The sequence below is a fragment of the Colobus angolensis genome, unplaced genomic scaffold (assembly GCF_000951035.1).
Source record: "Colobus angolensis palliatus isolate OR3802 unplaced genomic scaffold, Cang.pa_1.0 Scaffold90, whole genome shotgun sequence".
Classification (NCBI taxonomy): Eukaryota; Metazoa; Chordata; class Mammalia; order Primates; family Cercopithecidae; genus Colobus; species Colobus angolensis.
The window spans coordinates 3,540,543-3,559,430 of NW_012122932.1; the positions used below are offsets into that span (position 1 = coordinate 3,540,543).

The window sequence follows — 18,888 nt, forward strand, 5'->3', positions numbered from 1 at the left end:
AAACCACCAAGTCATTAATCACTGACACCACCTGTTCATTTTTGCAAAAAGTACTTACTAAGCTTCAATTGAACGAGCACATCCCTTCCATTGAAGCTGCAGAGGAGCAGCTGCCACCCTATGCACCCGCACTTGCTTAAGGGTCTAGCTGGATAACAAAGCGAGGCCCAGAATCGGTGGAGGTTGGAGATGAATGAAGCAGTCCTGCACCAGGTTCTGAACTAATTAGCTGGTGGAGTGGACAGTACAAGTTTAAATAGTGGCTCTGGGTGCCTAACATTCTACAGTTTAGACAGACATCCTTGGTTCCAGAGGGGGCTAAGCAGGGCGTCCGAGGTGAGTCTGTGAGCATGTGCACATCTGTACCAGCCTGTGAAGGACATGCCATGTCCCCTGAGTACCCACAGAAAGAAACCAACCTGACAAAGGTGGTTTGGCTTTTTACCTAGAAAAGGCCCCCAGGTCGCAAGCTTCTCAGGACTTCGTGGGATTTTCCAGGTGGGCTCTGAGGGGTGGCACTAAAGCAGGCTCAAGAGGAGTCTGGGGTGGAGGTGGGCTGCTTGGAAAAGAGGGCAGAGGAAAAAGCTAAATGCAATCAGCCAGGAGTGGCTGCCCAGGACCCAAGTCAAAGAGAGAATCTGAAAGCTTTGGAAGCAAATGTGGTTGTGGCGGCTGCATAACCTGGGGCTAGCTGAAGCTGATCCACCACCCTCTGCCACTCTGGCTCCACAGAGCACAGAGCTTGTCCCTAAAGCTTCCTGTAGTTGACCATGAGAAATGGTCACGCAGCCACACACACTTCCCCAGCCCCTCTCTCTGCCCTACCAGCCTGTCACCCACGTTTGGGCCACTAGAAGTCACTGCTCTCTAAGTAGTTGTGACTGCAGTGGGTCTTTTTGGTCACCCCTATCCTGGGCTTACTTCAGGTGGAAGCTTGAAGCTGGATGGCACCTGAGACAGCAGACCAATTCTGACACTTACAGATGAGGAAACCACGGCAGAGATGGTAGGGCCTGCCCAGTGTTACAGCTGAGTAAAGTGGCAGAGCTGGGACCAGAATCCAGCTTTGCTGACTCCCTGTCTAGCACTCCTTCCTTCAGGCCATGTAGTCCCTGAGCAGAATAGGCCATCTCAGGTTGTGAGGAATGATGGAGTTGGAATTTATAACAAGGCAGGCTTCTAAAGGGCTAGGAAGGTAAGGGCTGGGGCTCACCTGGGACCTGTCGAGTCTTATTTGAGGGGCCATACCCTTAGAGTTCATTCTGGAACAGACCTGGAAATCCATGGAATGTGCTGGAAAGAGCCCTGGGCTGGGGTCTGGTCCAGTTCTGGTGCTCACATGCTATGTGGTCTTAAGCAAGCCCCTTCCCCTCTCTGGTGCTTCGATTACTAAATCCAAAATGAGGGTTTGGCCCCAGTGCTTTTCCAACTCCGATGCTCCATGGTCCAGTCCTAACAGAGAGCCCTGACCTTGAAGTGGCCTCACTCCCCTGGGCTGGAGCCTAGTAGAGATAGGAAAAGGGTACACAGTCCCAGCCCGGTCACTCTGCCTTCCTGAAGTGCTCTCCTTGGGTCCTTTGCAGGTGATTTGTCTACAGCAACCAAGAGCAAAACAAGTGAAGACATCAGCCAGACCTCCAAGTACAGTCCCGCCTACTCACCAGACCCCTACTATGCTTCGGAGTCTGAGTACTGGACCTACCACGGGTCCCCCAAAGGTAGCACCCCCATAGGAGCCTAGGGCCAGGGCCCTATCACTTGTGCCAAGGACATGGGTGTTCAGAACAGTTGCTGACTCCTTTATACAATCATTCTGAATAAGAGTGCTTAGAGAGTTTATAACTGAGGGTGTTTATTCATTCAACAAATATATACTAAACACTGGCCATGGACCCTAGCAATACACTGGGGAGCAAAACAGACCAGGTCCCTGCCCTTGTGGAGAAGACATAGGCCCCAGCCATGAGAGGGAGGTGATGCACAGAAGGTAGGAGAGCTGATGGCAGGAGGCTGCTGTCCAGCCTGAAGATGGCAAAAGCTTCTTGGATGCAGTCACTCAGCTGCCATCAGGAGGGTGGCAAGGATGTAACACAGCAGAGAGTATAGAAATACCTCTGCAAATACCCAAGATGTGAGGAAGGATTCCATTGGAGGAAAGAAAAGGCTGTCCACTTAACCTTGAACTCACAGAGGAAGAGAAGCAGTACAGATGAGGGAGGAGTTCCCCCGGGGTTTTGAGGGTTGAGGTAAACATTTTGATTGTTATCCTAAACAGTGAGTGGCATGATCACATTGAAAGTAGTGGCACGATCACATTTGTGCTTTTGAGAGACCACTTTGGCTGTAGGGTAAAAAATGGTTTGGAGGATGGAGAAAGAGAGGATGTGGGAAGGTGGAAGACTTCTGGTAAGGGGGTCTCAGTGGTCTTCAGATACCACCTCACCCAATCATACAATCCAAGCTGTTCCTCTCAAGTATGGGGGGGAAATTTTCATCAAGATCCACTCTGATTCAATGTCCTTACTAATTGAATGTGCATTCTGAGCAAAGCTTCATGGAAGCGCGCCTATAATCCCAGCACTTTGGGAGGTCAAGGTGGGAAGATCGCTTGAGCCCAGGAAATTGAGACCAGCCTGGACAACATGGCACTTCGTCTCTACAAAAAAATTTTTAAAAATTATCTGGGCGTGATGGTGTATACCTGTGGTCCCAGCTACATGGGAGGCTGAGGCAGGAGGATTCCTTGAGCCCAGGGGCTTGAGGCTACAACGAGCCATGATCACACCACTGTATCCTAGCCTGGGTGACAGAGTGAGCCCCTGTCTCAAAAATTTAAAAATTTAATAAAAGGATGACTCTTTTGCTACTCTCAAAGAAGTCTCCATCTAGAAAAGAAGGTAAGATACAAATACAACTATAACCAAGTGGGCAGTGATCCATCCCTACGGGAGATGAGTGTTCAGAGACCACAAAGGCAGCAGAGACCACTTTCAGCTGATGTAGGGCTTAGCTTAAACGAGACTGTTTCCATTGAAAAATAAGATTAAAAACAAAGAAAAGTGGCTTTTCTTTTAAAAAAAAAATGCCTTAAGCCAGGCTGAGTGGGGTACACATGCTGATCTTAGCTGTCTTTTGATAGTGCCCCGAGCCAGAAGGTTCTCATCTGGAGGAGAGGAGGATGATTTTGACCGCAGCATGCACAAGGTGAGCAGGCCACATCACTGAGTAAGATGCTTAGAGCATATATCACTGAGGATCTTTTCATTTGGGCATATCGCTAAGGATCTTTTCATTTGCAAGTGACAAAAAACAAATTCAAGCCCACTTAGAAAAAATAAAAGCATAGCTTTGCATAACTGAAAAATCAAATGATAGCCTTAGCTTAAAGTATGACTAGATCCAACTGCTCAAAAAATGCCATAGAAAATTTGTCTTTTCACTTGTGGGGCTTGCCTCTGGATTGGCTTCATAGTCAGGCAAGCTATTTTCACATAATGGTAAGCAGGTGCTTGCAACCCTTGTTCATTGCTGGTGAAACCCTTGTTCCAGCCACTGTGGAAAACAATTTGGTGGTTCCTCAAAAATTAAATGTAAAATTACCATATGATCCAGCAATTCCACTCCTAGATATATACCCAGAAGAATTAAAAACAGGACTTAAACAAATACATATATACTCATATTCGTGGCAGCACTATTCACAACAGCTAATATATGGAAATAATCCAAATGTCCATCAGCTCATGAATAGATAAAATATGGTATGTCCATACAGTGGAATATTATTCAGCCATGAAAAGAAATGAAGTAGTGATACATGCCACAATACAGATGAATCTTGAAAACATTATGCTTAATAAAAGAAGCCAGACACAAGGACACGTATTGTGTGATTCCATTTCCATGAAATATGCAGACTAGGCAAATCCATAGAGACAGAACATAGATTGGTGGTTCCCAGGCCCCTGGGGGAGAGGGGAATGGGGAGTGAGTGCTTCATGGGTATGGGATCTCCTTTGGGGGAAATAATGGTATTTGGAAACGAGATAGAGGTGGTAGTTGCACAACATTGTGAATGCACTAAATGCCACTGAATCATTTCCTTTAAAATGGTTAATTAGAAGTTATGTAATTTTCACCTCAGTTAAAAAGAAAAAGGTGGCTATCTGCCCATTGTTGAATCAATCACTGTGCCAGGACAATGGGATCCTGTCACTGGCCAGGCTTGCTTTTTTGTGCCCACCACCAGACCCCCACCCAGACCACAGGACAACTTGTGGAAGACAAGATGAGGTTGCAACAGGAAATATGGGTGCCACAGGTGGGAGGGATTCTGGGAAGGCAAACGTGAGAGCAGGCTGCCATAGGGAATGCGATCCTCAGCCTTGCCCAAGCCCGTTGGATCTCAGTGTCCTTTGTTTTCCTTCTAACTTCATCTTGCTCTTCCCCCACCCTCAGCTCCAAAGTGGAATTGGCCGGCTGATTCTGAAGGAAGAGATGAAGGCTCGGTCGAGCTCCTATGCAGACCCCTGGACCCCTCCCCGGAGCTCCACCAGCAGCCGGGAGGCCCTGCACACAGCTGGCTATGAGATGTCCCTCAATGGCTGTAAGCACTGCTCTGGAAGCCCAACAGGGTGGGGACACCTTCCTCCGTGACTAGCTGGCAGTGTCAGCTGTTCTCTCTGAGTCAGGCTCCCTTGAGACACAGCCCATGCATCCTCTCTCTTCTTCCTCACAGCAGCCCTGTGGTGGGTGGGGTGCCCTTATCACCCTACATATACAGATGGGGAGTTAAGGCACAGAAGCCTTTGGTGACTTGCCCAAGATCACTCAATTTATCAGTAATGGAGCTTACTTAATCAGCTTCCTTGCCTGTTTTTATAAATTAGGTTCTATTGGAATGTAGCCAGCCCAGTCTCAATGCCCTGGGCTAACAAAAGAATCAGAAGAGGCTGGCCACAAAGGTTAGCCCCAAACCCTGTAATGCCCCCTCTGGGAGCTTCATCGAGGTCTAGAATACAGATTTGGAAAGGGGCTGTATGGGGCACCATATAAGAGCGTGCTCTGCCTGGAGCAGTCACTCCCATTGCTTTGGGGCATCTGAAGCTCTGACTTCCAGTCCGATTCAGTGCAAAGAAAAATGTCTTATAATCATCAGAATGGCTCAAAGATGCAAGAGATGGCCTCCTGAGGTAATGAGTGTACCATGACTTGAAGTTATATAAGCAGGGGCTTTATTCAAACACTTCTTGAAAATCTCATTGCAAGCGCCTCCCTATTCCTGGACACACACACACACAAACACACACACACACACACACACACACTCTCTCTCTCTCTCTCTGTCTGCCTCCTCCTTTTCTTACTCCTGTGAGATGCAGTCCTGCCAGGAAATCTCATCTCAGATCAATACTTTATGGATAATAAAATGCATCATTTGTTATACTTCTTGTGCCAGGCATTTGTAGGTATGTTACACTCCTGTAGAGCTGCAGTGTAGAGGGATTGTTTTCACCCACTTTATAGATGAGAGAACTCAGGTTAAGCCACTTGCTCCAAGTGAGAAAGCTAGTAAGTGACTGAACCAGGATCAGACCCAAGTTGGAGTGGCCCGAAGGCCACAAGCTCTTCCCTCTTCCCCATACTGCACCTTGACTCTCAGTGAGATTGAAGATGTTGATGTTGGTGGCAATAATGACAAAATCAGTTTTATGGAGTGTTATAGATGCGTCAGGCACTATGCTAAGTATCTTACTGTATTGTGTCACATATTCTTCACAGTAATCCTACAAAGGAGACTATCACTCCCCATTTTGCAGATGAGAAAACCGAAGCGTGATTAATTAGATTGTCTGAAGTTAGATATCTACTAATGGCAGAGCCAGGATGAACTGCTGAGCCTGTTTTCCTGCCTGACCACTGAGGGCCACTGTGTTCAACCCCTGGCACTGGTGTCTGTGCAGTGCACCAGTGCTGTTTGCAATTCAACCCTGTTCAACCACATCTGCGCAACAAATATCACAGAGCACCTGCCCTGTGCCAGGTGCCAGGCTAGGAGCTGGACAGGGGAGGGAGATGGGGTGCAAGTGCAACAATTAAAAACTGACCAGTGGGGAAGGAGGGGCTGAAAGAGGCCCCTTTTCCCAGCCAGCCCGGGGAACCAGGTATGGAAGCCACGTCTCTTTGTCCCCATGAATTGTCTCCACCATGTTTGTCTGTCCTCATGAGCAATGACCTTCAGCTTTTCTCTCCTGCAGCCCCTCGGTCTCACTACCTGGCTGACAGTGGTAAGTTCTGCCTGCCCTACCTTCAGCCTATCATGTCCCATGAGGGACAGAGCTGTGTCAGCTGCAGTTCTCCATAGCTCTAATGACCATACAGTGTGGATGTCCCAGCACACTCCTGACCTCAAATAGTCTACCCCATTGTATTTTTCAGATTGTGGGTCTGCATTTGGGGTTCTGGAACTAGGATTGCCATCTCCAAATGATGGTCCCAGAGAGAAAGAAGTGCACATACCTCTTCTACCACCTGGGAGCTTTCCTACCTGGGTTCTGAGCTTGACTTCAATTCCAGGGCCTTTGTCCAGAGCCAGCCTGTGGCCAGGACACAGGGATCTATCACAGGAAGATAGAGATGTGCAGATCAAGGACAGAAGAGTGTATGAGTGGGTGCCTTGGGCAGGTACCTAGAATTCTGCTAGGGTGAAATGCCCCCAGAGACAGTCAAGTTGCAAATCTGGAGAGCATCAGGAAGAGTTGGTGGCCTCTGGCCTCCACCCCTTCCTGCTAGGTTGGGAGCAATATTGGCCGTTGGTGGCCAGATGACCTCGGGGAGAGGGACTCATGGCTTGAGACTCCTGGTAATTGCTCTAGATCCTTCTTTTCAGATCCTCTCATCTCCAAATCTGCCTCCCTGCCTGCCTACCGAAGAAATGGGCTTCACAGGGTAAGAAGCTGTGCTGGGAGATGCAGGGGTGATGCTGTCCCCAAAATGCTATTAGATCCAATATTAGCTTGTTGTAAGGTGAAATCTGGGCAAAGGTCCTGGGGCTAGTGGTGGGTTAACTGAAATAACCGTATGGCAATGACTTGCTCCCCTCCCTGGCGACCCCTTCATGAAAAGGGGCACCCATCGGAGGGGCTTGGAAACAACTAGTATTTATTGGGCAATAACTCTGTACCAGGGACTCAGCTAAACACTTTGCAAACACCAATTTGTTTTGTCCTTCACAACCCAAGGAGGTCGTTACTATCATTTACCCTACTTTGTGCATGCAGAAAGGCACAGAGAGGTAAGGTGACTTGCCCACACTCTTCAACAAGAAGTGGTAGAGCCAGGATTCAAGCCCAGGCCAGCTGATCCCACAGCCCACCCCCAGCTGCTGTGCTCCACTGGCCTCTAACATGGCCTGTACATTTTCTGAGCTCCCTGAGCATGCTGCTATGGAAAAAGAAAAAGGATGAGCAGGATAAGGATTGAGAGTTCATGGAAGGAGTGACTTGCAACTTCCAACCAGGTTGTCAGGGCAGATCTCCTAGAAAAAGGGGTATTTGAGCAATGAAAGAGAGCATGAAGTGAAATTCACCAAATAAATGGATATACATTGAGTGCCCAGCATGTGTCAGGACAAAACACAGGGATGGAGCAGGGAGTTAATTTTCCCTAACTTGAGACAGAGGCTGCTGAGAAGGCCCTATGTCCCACAAGCACTGGTTCATTTTCTGGAGGTGAGTGAGTGCTTCAGGGAGGCAGAAGTGAGCTTATCTCAGGCCAGCCCTGGTTCTGTCTCTTCTGCAGACGCCCAGCGCAGACCTCTTCCACTACGACAGCATGAACGCAGTCAACTGGGGCATGCGAGGTGAGTGCAGGCCTGCAGGGGGTCTGCAGGGAGAGGGCCTCCAGATGTACCACTCAAAACTGCTGCTTGACCCTCGGCAAATGATGGCTTGGGCTGTGTCCAACCCTGAGTTCTTACTCTCTTTCATTTCCCACCCTCTCCCTTTACCCCTGCTCTTCCCTCATCCTCTCAAGTCCTGGCCTTGGGTGATCTCCAGGCCACCTGTTCCATCTGGGTTCCCAGAACCATCACAGAGTGCTGCTCTCCTCTCCCTGGACGGTGGAACAAGGGTTCCCTGCCAGCCCCGGTGGAGGAATCACTCAGAGCCAAATGCACACTGTTCCCAGAAAGAATTCCATGAGCTTTCTGCTCTCCGCCAGTGACGCTTTCACACCAACCTTGACCAGCTCCTAAGAACAAACTCAGGCAGCAGGGGCCCACATTAGAACCTCGAAGGATTCCCCACAGAAGACAGAGGATCTTGTCCATGTGTTTCAGATCTCAGATTCTTCTAATTTCTATTCTAAATATCTCTAAGGCCATTTTTTCCTTAGAACTATCTCGAGATCAGCCCAACCCCTATCTTCAGCCTTCCACTGTGCTCATACCATTCTTGATTGTCCTTCAGGGTGAATTCAGCAAGGACAAGGTCTCTGGTGGTCAAGAGAAAGAGACAATAGAGGCCAGACCCCCTGAGAGAGTAAGACAGAGGCCCGCGTAGTGCAAAGCGAAGACTGATGGGCTCCATTCTGTGTGTCTCTTTTTCTCTCTGCAGAGTACAAGGTAAAGGATGTGCATAGACCCTGGGGGTCTCCAGGATTCTTGGAGCTGCTACACTGGGGATCACCAGGAGGATGACAGCACTGTCTGTGTAGGGAAGGGAACAGAGATAAATAACCCCAGGGGTCCTTTCAAGACCAACATTTCCTGTCCCTCCTTGGCCCACTTTTCCTGAATCCTGCCCTAGGTCTCTTGCCTACTGAAATCAGATACTCTCCCTGGGCTTTAGAGACACTCTGATGGCTTGCCAGTCGCCAAATATTAGACACTTACATTTGGTAGGTCATGTGCCCATATTATACCATGGGCACATGGCAAATACCTCCAAGCTTATTCCTAGCAGTATTAGGAGACTCTCTGGGGCCTTGCCTTTTGAGAGAAGGTATTTTAAGGCTGCTGGGAAACCACAAGAAGGGCAGATCCAGCCCTTCCTGCAGACTTAATTTCTGGCCCTTTCTGGATAGAACAGAGAGCCCAGACACAAAATATACCTGAAAGGAACAAGCCTACCACCCTCACCCAAGCTGGAGACCACCCCCCTTTCTCCTTAGATCTACCCTTATGAGCTGCTGCTGGTGACTACAAGAGGAAGAAACCGTCTGCCCAAGGATGTAGACAGGACCCGTTTAGAGGTAAGTCTAAAAAACTGAGCAGGAGCTCTTGGGTTCGAAGAAATTTTAGAAGTTGCTTAGTCTAGGGCCGGGCGCGGTGGCTCAAGCCTGTAATCCCAGCACTTTGGGAGGCCGAGACGGGCGGATCACAAGGTCAGGAGATCGAGACCATCCTGGCTAACACGGTGAAACCCCGTCTCTACTAAAAATACAAAAACTAGCCGGGCGAGGTGGCGGGCGCCTGTAGTCCCAGCTACTCCGGAGGCTGAGGCAGGAGAATGGCGTAAACCCGGGAGGCGGAGCTTGCAGTGAGCTGAGATCCGGCCACTGCACTCCAGCCTGGGCGATGGAGCGAGACTCCGCCTCAAAAAAAAAAAAAAAAAGAAGTTGCTTGGTCTAATCCAGCTCAAGAGGGCTGGGTGGAAGAGTGGCTTTAAGATCACACAGCTTTTTGAAAAAGCAGGGACTTGAACCAATTTCCTCAGCCCAAAACTTCCCCATGCTGTTCCCCAAAACTGCCCCATGCTGTTCCCCCAAAACTGCCCCATACTGTTCTTTGCTGCCTCCTCTTCAATTCAGTTAGTGTCTGTGGTACACAGAGACAGTAAATCCTCCACTAGGGCTGATGCTTCTGCAGAACTGCAGAAGAGCTAGATTTGCTTCCTGCCCCCAAGGGGCCCACAGTCTCAGGATTGTGCATAAAACTTGTGCTTGTGATGGGGGACAGAGGGAGGCAGCACTATGTAAAAGGAAAAAAAGGCATAAGTAAGTCTTGAGTCAGACTCCCTAGGTTCAAACTCTGATTCTGCCATCACTAGGCAGGCAGCTTTAACCAAGTGACAACCTTGCTGCAACTTGGTTTTCTTCTCTGTAAAGTGAGAGTGATTGGTGTGCTTCCCTCACGCTGCCAAGAGAAGTGAGTGAGCCAATACCCATAAAGCCCTTAGCATAGAGTCTGGCAACATACTGAGTATGAAGTGCCCAATGAACATTAGATTACTGTTGTCCAGGAAAGACCACTAAGGCCTGAGGCAGTCAACACAGGTTTTCAGAAAAAGGAAGGATGTAAATGAACTAGGAAGACAAGTAGAGTTTGGGATCGATGGAGGTGGAGAGGAGAACAGCATAAATAAAAGTGCAGAGGTGGGCCTGAACATGGTGCCGGACATTTGAGCAGTCCAGACCGCCTGGTGTGGAGTTCCAGTTCCTGAGCTCCTCTGGTGCTGGAGCACACTCTGCCCCTTGCAGCCTGTTGCCACTCCCTGCCTCTCTCTCTCCCTAGAATGCCTGTTATTAGTCTGTTCTCATGCGGCTAATAAAGACATACCCGAGACTGGGTAATTTATAAAGGAAAAAAAAGGTTTAATGGTCTCACAGTTCCACACGGCTGGGGAGTCCTCACAATCATAGTGGAAGGCAAAGGAGGAGTAAAGTCACGTCTTACATGGCAGCAGGCAAGAGAGCTTGTGCAGGGGAACTCCCCATTATAAAACCATCAGATCTCATGAGACTTATTCACTACCAGGAGAACAGTATATGGAAAACTGCCCCCAAGATTCAATTATCTCCACCTGGCCCCATCCTTGACATGTGGGGATTATTACAATTCAAGGTGAGATTTGGGTGGGGACATAGCCAAGCCATATCAATGCCCTTCCCATCTCACCAGCCTCCTTGCTCCTCAGGGCCCCGCACTAGTAATCCCTGTGCCCCAAAGCTTCCTCCAACCCTCCTACAGGAGGGGTCACTCCCCTTGTCCTTTGACCTCCTCCAGCCTTCTATCCAAAGTGCATCAAGCACCTCTCACTCTCCTGTGTATCAGATCATGGATGTGTCCATTTCCTCTGCCTGGCCCTGAATTTCTTAGGGATGAACATTGTCTGTCCTTTACCACAGGGCCTGGGCTGGGAGAGGTGTTAGAAAATGTTTATGGAATTGAGTGCAGGCTTCTGAAACAGGAGGTTCAGCACTCCTCGGGAAGAGCATACAAGCCGCCCTTGACTTGCTGGCATGGAGTTGGCCCAGGGTGGAGGGTTGGGGCAGGAGAGGAATGTACGTTAGCCAGGAAGCTCTGCGAGTTCTTCCAGCTCTAGCATGCTGGGTTGCTAGAAGTGGGTGATTCTCCTCACATTTTAACAAGGGCCTCCTCCTTTCACTGTCTCCAAATGAGAGTGTCCACCAGTGCTGAAGGGGACAGCTCCCAGGGCAGCTCAGTGAAGCCAGTTTTTAGGGATGGAAACACTCTTCAGGACATGAGAATCACCCAGAGAACTTTTTAAAAATACCATACAGGGGCCCCACAGTAGACCGATTCAATCACAATTTGGGGAAGGAGCTCAGGCCTCAGAACTATTTAAAAGCACACAAGGATGTCTAAAGCGTAGCCTGAGCTGAGGCCCATGGGCTAAAGACACTGCCCCAGCCTCCTGCACTAATTCCAGGAGGGGACTGAAGAAGGAAGACTGTGATCCTGTCCTCAAGGAGCTCAGAGAATAGATATTCAGTCATCCAACAAATATTTACTGAATCATCCTCACCTTACAGAGGAGAAAATAAAGATTCAGCAAGGCTGTCATTTGGCCAAAGCTGATCACCTAGTGATGACAGAATCCAAGTTTGAACTGAGGGAGCTTAACTTGAGCCTTGTGCTGCCTCCCTTTCTTCCACCATCAGAAGCACTAGTTTTATGTACAGTCCTGAGACTGGGGGCCCCCTGAGGGCAGGGAGCAAACCTAGCTCTCCTCCTATGTCCACAGAAGCATCCAGGTACTGTTCAAGATGCTTGCAATATATCAATGAACAAAGCAGAGACCCCTGCCCTCTTGGAACTTACATCCTTGTGTGAGGAGGCACAAGATGTGTCTCCTTTATTTGTGTCAATATTGTCGACACAAAGAAAAAATAAATGACACCGTGTGTTAGAAGGTAATGAGTGCTAAGGAAAAAAGTTAAAAGAGAGAAGAGAAGGGGATTAGGAGAGGAAGAGGCGAGTTGCAGTTTTAAATAGCATCATCAGAGTTGGTCTCATTGGATGCATGACATGTAAGCAAAGGTTCAAAGTAGTTGAGGGAGTTGGGCATGCTTTTATAAGAAGGAAGAACTTTCTGGGCAGAGAGAACAGCCAGTGTTGAGACCCTGATGCAGGAGTGAGCTTGTTGTGTTTGAACATAGCAGAAGGTGAGTATGTCTAGGGTCACGTGAGCACAACAGAGATGAAGAGGAGAAGATGAAATCCAAGGAAACTGGGAGCAGATCACACGATGTAACAGGTGCATGAAAAGATCACCATGATAGTGAAAGTGACCAGATTGAGTGCTTTCTGTGTGCCCTTGAGTGCTGAGCACATGACCTGTATCTGCTCATTCACCCTCATGGTATTCATGATGCAGACACTTGGAAGCTCCCATTTTCCACAAAAGGAAATTGAAGTTCAGGAGGGGTTAAGTAACTTGTCCATAGTCACATGGCCATATCTCCCCGGTTCTAAGAGCTGCTCTCTTAACCTTCCTGCTTTAACACCTTTCTATGGCAAATGTCAGATGGACAGTGGTGGCATTAGGGGCCTTGGGAACTGGAGGGAGAAAGGAGGCCCCAGCTGGCCCTTAGAGGAGAGAAGCCCTGGTCTCCTTCCAACGTGTCCTACTTGTGAGCACGTTACTTGAGGGTGACTTTTGAACACATTACTTGAGGGTGACTCTACCATTCCTTTATATCAAGTCTCATAACAAAGATTTTTGAACATGGTGGAGAAACTCAACTAGAGAACCAATACCGACCACCACCCTCCAACAACAACAAATGATTCCAAAGTACAGTTTCCCTCAGTCTTTACCATGGAAGTAGCAGAGAGAGGGACTGTCCTATCCAGGGTGTCTTTCATCACTTACTTGAGTAGCACAAACTTTCATCACTTACTTGAGTAGTACTATTGACTTGACAAGTCAATAGTACAAAGAAAGACGCAGGGTCTTAGGGATCTAACAAGCAAATATAATGTGTGGGCACTGCCTGGGTCCTAATTCAGACAAACCAACTGTAAAAAGACATTTTCAAGACAGGAACTTTGTAATGGGCAGGTATCAGGGAATTCTGAGGAATTCTCGTTAAATTTTCTTGGGTTTACTCATGGCATTGTGTCACTACAATGTGAGAAAATGTCCAGTGTGTTTTGAGATACATTCTCAAGTGCATAGGAATGAACTGACACAAAGTCTAGGCTTTGCTTTGAAATATTTCAGCAAATAAAATAGATAAATGAAGCAAATGTGGAAAACCTCACAATTACTGGATCTGGATAGTGGACATGGGCTTTGTCCTGTTTTCTCTCTTTTGTGTAGTTTTGACATTTTTCATAATAGAAAGACTTACTTATGAATTTTTTAATGGGGCTGATCAAGAGGGGCATTGGGAATGTAATGCGTTTTGCCTGGACTTTGGTCCCAGCTCTACTACTTAAAAAATTATTGACCAAAAATTGTCAATATTACCTTTGCTTGAAATTCTGAAGGTATGGTGAAAATGTTAGTTCACATGGCCATGCGCTGTGGCCCACACCTGTAATCCCAGCACTTTGAGTGGCTGAGGAGGGCAGATTGAGCTCAGGAGTTCAAGACCAGCCTAGGCAATATGGTGAAACCCCACCTCTACTAAAATACCAAAAAATTAGTTCAGCATGGTGGCGCACACCTGTAGTCCCAGCTACTTGGGAGTCTGAGGCAGAAGAATTGCTTGAACCAGGGAGCTGGAGGTTGCAGTGAGCTGATACCATGCCACTGCACTCCAGCCTGGGCAACAAAGCGAAACTCTGTCTCAAAAAAAAAAAAAAAAAGACAGTTCACAGTGACAACAAGCCGAAGAACTGACAAATTATTGTGTGGTCACATACATAATTTTCATTGAATCTCCTTCATTACCCAATTAGCTCATATAATTGCTACCAACAAGCCAGCTTAAGTGAACCCATTAAGTTTCCAGGCAGTATATATGCCATATATTTCTCTTTTTAAACTTAATGTTAAATTCCATTTTGAAATTCCATTTTAGCTCTCCAGGAAAGTTTCAAGAATAGTAAAATGAACATCCATCTACCGTTCACTAAATACACCAATTGTTAACATTTTACATTTTAAGTGCTGTATGTTTCTAGCTCTAAAAGCTTTTGACAATGTATCACACTTTTAAAGCTGCTTAGAAGGGAGGAAGGGAAGGAGGCCAGAAAGAGGGGAAAATCTACTATAGAATGCAGACAAGGGTTTGATTGTAAAGCATATTTGCTTTCATATCAGAAAAAGATAAAAGGACACTTTGGTGCATCAAAAATTACAAGCAGTAATGTTTTTCATTGACCGGCCTGATGAACAGCCTTCCAAATCATTTGTTAAAACATCAGTAAGAGGAAATACCCCCTAAAATCTTGGACATGGCTCCTTTTCCTCTCAAAGGGGAGTTGGATAGCATGAATCCACACACACTTCTGGATGCAAACACATGGAGCAGGCGTGCAGAAAGGGAAGGAGTCAACAGGGGACTCCAAGGGGTGTGTAGTGGAAGCGGAAGCCCCACTTGAGTCATAGGCACAGGAGGCCTCTTCAGCCAAATCAGCTCCAGAGTCCTCCGTGGGGAAGTGTTCATTCCGTATTCACTCATTCAACAAATATTCATCACACACATCCCAGGCTCAGGCATCATGCAAGGCACAGGGTGCCCGGAGGGAACACGCAGCACCCACTGCTGCCTCCACCTGCCCCCACATCTTGCATCCTCATACTGCTCTCTTTCTCTGTCCCCCCACCCCCACCTGCCCTGCCTCCTTCAGCGCCACCTGTCCCAGGAAGAGTTCTACCAAGTCTTTGGCATGACCATCTCTGAGTTTGACCGGCTGGCCCTCTGGAAGAGGAATGAACTGAAGAAGCAAGCCCGGCTGTTCTAGGCAGAGGCTCTATAAATATATATGCATTTATATAAAGATATATGTAAAATCTCTCTACTGAAGCTCGGTATAATCCTCTCTTGTGTAAAGGGACACACTGCCTGCCATGAGACTTGCTTTTCTGTACTGTCAGGCAAGCCCACGTCATCGAGATATTTTTATGCTCCTTACTTTCTCTTTTCTAAGTGCTGTGGGATCTGGGAAGGGATTTGAGGGGACTCTGTCCTTTTATTGGGGATCCTTTTTATACTGAAACATCTGTCCTAACTTGAGTGCCCCAAGGTCCAACTCTCTTTCCTAAAGAAGGTGCCTGAAAAAGTCTCTCTTCTCTCTGCTTCGTGGCCCCTTTCTTAAATTTCTAGGGCTGATGCTGACCATGTGGTTTCCACACCTTATTGGCCCCAGAGGGGCCCTCCCATGGGAAGATCTGCAGCAATCTCCCCAAATCAATGAGCTCCTTTGAGCGCCCACGAAGAACTTTCTCAACACCCCCAATTAGGAGCTCCGTGCTCTCTGGGGGCAATGCAGTTAAAAGTGTGAATCTCAAATATAGTTATTACACCAGTCAACAGAAATGGACAAGGCCTAGGCCTCTCCTCAGCTCCCTAACCCTCCTCCTTCTGCCCTGGATTGTAAACTCTCCCTTGTCCGAATCTAGGATTCATGGTAGGAAAAGGAAAAGGCCCTTCCCTTCCCTCCACCACTTCCAACTGGCCCCTTTGCCTGACCTGGACTTGGAGAACCAGAGGAAAGGAGAGGGAGCGGAAGTGGGAGATAGAGCAGGGCACCTGTTAGAATCAGAGCTGCAGGATTTCTTGGGACCCTCCTCTCTCCCTCACTGCTCCCAGCACCTCCTGACCCTTCCCCCTTTCAAGGAGAGGCCCATGATTGCAGCTTGTATTCTTTAGCCTTATAACAATCTATGTGCCTGACAACTCAACACACCGCAGGGCTAATGTTCCCACCAGAGCTCCAACTGAACAACCAGACAGACAACTCTCACCGCCCTCCAGAGAGAAAATAGGCCATGTCCCAAAGAAAGGTTCTTGGTCTATGCCTCTGGTCTGTGGGCTGGCGGGGCAACCATAACATACCCCCACCAGTCCTCGGCTCCTGCTGCAAAGTTGGCCATGTTTCACAGGGAAACTTTTGGAAGAGTGGCTGCTTATGAGATTCCAAAATGAAGTGTTGGCCAACATCGCTCATGGCCATCCCGGATTTCCCCGGTGGCTTCCTTTCCTGCCTGCTCGCCTCCCTGAACAGGGGAGAAAACTTAACCTCTCTTCTCCTCTCCAAACCTTTCACCTTGAGTGGGCAATGTTTGGTGGGGGCTGTTCCTTCTTGGAGATGCCTTGAGTCAGACCATTTTGAGATCATGGAGGAAGGATGAAGAAGTGAAAATGACAATAATGACTCTCAAGAGACTGGTGATGTGACATGGCAAATGTAGAACTGACTTAAATTGAACAAACCCTCACTGAGCACCTCTGATGTTGAGCACCTGCTGAATACTGAGCACTGAATGGGGGAGGGGGAGGGGAGCACAGGGGTGAATCAACGTGGGACTTGGTCTCAGGGACATGCCTACCAATAGTGGGTATCATAAGGCATGTACCCAAACATAACGGATGTAAGGCAGAAAGTGATCAGAGAAGGAATGAGAAAGTGTGCGTGATGTTAATGAAAAGTCATATGCAGTTAGAGCAGACCAAGGAAAGCTTTCTGAAAGAGATTGCATCTGAGGAAAATTCAGGAAGGATCTTTGTAGACTGGGAGAAGATTCTAAGTTGAAGGGGTGATAGGGTGAGGAGCCACAGGGAAGTCTGCTGTGTTCTCATGTAGGATGTCAGCCCTCCCTGCAACTTCTCTTTTTGGCCAATGTCTTTTCACTTTCCTGACCCTTTAGAATCGTCCCCAGCCAGAAGCAATCATGGAAGCTGCCTCATTGTCACGGGTTAAGAACTTGGCGAGATTGAAGGGCTTTTGTTATTGTTGTTGGATATTTTTGTTTCCCATAAAAGCACATCATTTCAACCCTAAACCTGCGTCCTTCTGTTGTTTCTTGTGTGGGAGTGGAAACGACTGACATGGGAAGAGGCTGACCCCTGCACATTTTTCAAAATAAAAGCACCAAAACAGCAGCCACTCCTTTGACCTCAGTTTCTCCTTCTGTAAAATGAGAAAGTTTGGTAAAGGTAAACATCACTCAGATTGTTTTCTGTAGAATGCAATATCCCTCAAGATGGTAGAGGATGTTCCAACAACAAAGAAGTTCTGTGATCAAAAATAATAATAATAATAATAGTTCCTTATTAGTAAGCACCAGCAATGTTCCAAGTTCTATGCGAGCACTTCACACCCATCATCTCATTTAAGCTTCTGAAACAACCCAAGAAGTAGCCATTATTAATATCTCCATCTCCTAAATGAGTAAATAGCTTTGAAGAGAACCACAATTACCACTGGTAGAGCCAGGAATGAATTCCAGTCTGTCTGACTCAGAGAGACCGGCTTACCACTCTTTTTTTTTTTTTTTTTTTTTGGAGACGGAGTCTAGCTCTGTCGCCCAGGCTGGAGTGCAGTTGCGCGATCTCGGCTCACTGCAAGCTCCACCTCCCGGGTTTACGCCATTCTCCTGCCTCGGCCTCCCGAGTAGCTGGGACTACAGGCGCCCGCCATCTCGCCCGGCTAGTTTTTTGTATTTTTTTTAGTAGAGACGGGGTTTCACCGTGTAGCTCAGGTTGGTCTCGATCTCCTGACCTCGTGATCCACCCGTCTCGGCCTCCCAAAGTGCTGGGATTACAGGCTTGAGCCACCGCGCCCGGCCCGGCTTACCACTCTTATTAGGCAAGATCCTTCCAGCTGCAGGTAGGAGAGCACCTTATTACAAGTGGCTTCAACGGTGAGAACACGTTGTCTTGCACAACCAGAAATCCAAGGTGCAGAGTTAGTACATTCAGCAGCTCAGGGATGGAGTCCAGAGCCCAGCTTGTTTGCATCTCTGTGCCCCACCATCCTCAGCATATTGGCTCTTGCCCTCAGCCACATGTCCTCTATGTTTATAAGAGGCTTCTGTGGCTCCAGGCATCATGTCCTCACACAATCACATCAAAAAACAAGAAAGTCTATTGCATGTCTATTGTAGTCGGAAAAACTTCTCCGAAGTCCTCAGTAGACTTCGGCTCGGATCCCACTGGCCAGAACTAGGGATATGTCCCTGCCCCTGCTGCAATAAGGGCTGGGAAACTGGGCATTTGGCATTTTCCGCCTCAACAGGGGGAACCAGGCTCTCTACCAACAAAGAAGAAGAGAGGAGGGCAGAAAAGGAATGGCCTCTGGTTGAGGAAATCACAGCACGTCTGCCACAACCACTGTGCCATGAAAGAGCACATCACATCCCTTCTCTTGTAGACTCACAATACACATTGCCAAAAGTCCTGAGAAGTCCCATCATAGTACCCTTGTTTAATCCAATATTTTATAAACGAATTTAACATAACCTCTGTTTAAGACATGCTAGGCTTACTGTTTGTTGTTGTTGTTGTTATTTTTGAGATGGAGTCTCGCTCTGTCACCCAGGCTAGAGTGCAGTGGCGTGATCTCGGCTCACGGCAAGCTCCGCCTCCCAGGTTCACACCATTCTCCTGCCTCAGCCTCCCCAGTAGCTGGGACTACAGGCACTCGCCACCATGCCCGGCTAATTTTTTGTATTATTATTTTTTTTTTTT

At 47.8% G+C, this 18,888-nt stretch overlaps 1 protein-coding gene across 2 annotated transcripts in view; it reads left to right on the top strand.

Moving 5' to 3' along the window:
- ABLIM3 (actin binding LIM protein family, member 3) overlaps positions 1 to 17,201 on the top strand; it is a 120,325-nt gene extending 103,124 nt beyond the window's left edge. Inside the window, exons 11-19 of one of the 2 annotated variants that reach the window (XM_011931523.1) lie at positions 1,584 to 1,718; positions 3,140 to 3,204; positions 4,459 to 4,606; positions 6,258 to 6,287; positions 6,890 to 6,948; positions 7,801 to 7,861; positions 8,616 to 8,623; positions 9,172 to 9,252; positions 16,302 to 17,201. In XM_011931523.1, the coding sequence (XP_011786913.1) occupies positions 1,584 to 1,718; positions 3,140 to 3,204; positions 4,459 to 4,606; positions 6,258 to 6,287; positions 6,890 to 6,948; positions 7,801 to 7,861; positions 8,616 to 8,623; positions 9,172 to 9,252; positions 16,302 to 16,331 (617 nt within the window). In that variant the 3' untranslated portion in view covers positions 16,332 to 17,201. Of the gene's footprint in view, positions 1 to 1,583; positions 1,719 to 3,139; positions 3,205 to 4,458; positions 4,607 to 6,257; positions 6,288 to 6,889; positions 6,949 to 7,800; positions 7,862 to 8,615; positions 8,624 to 9,171; positions 9,253 to 15,046 lie in introns of both variants that reach the window. The other variant, XM_011931522.1, reaches the window with a different exon arrangement.
- The last annotated feature ends 1,687 nt before the right edge of the window (positions 17,202 to 18,888 follow it).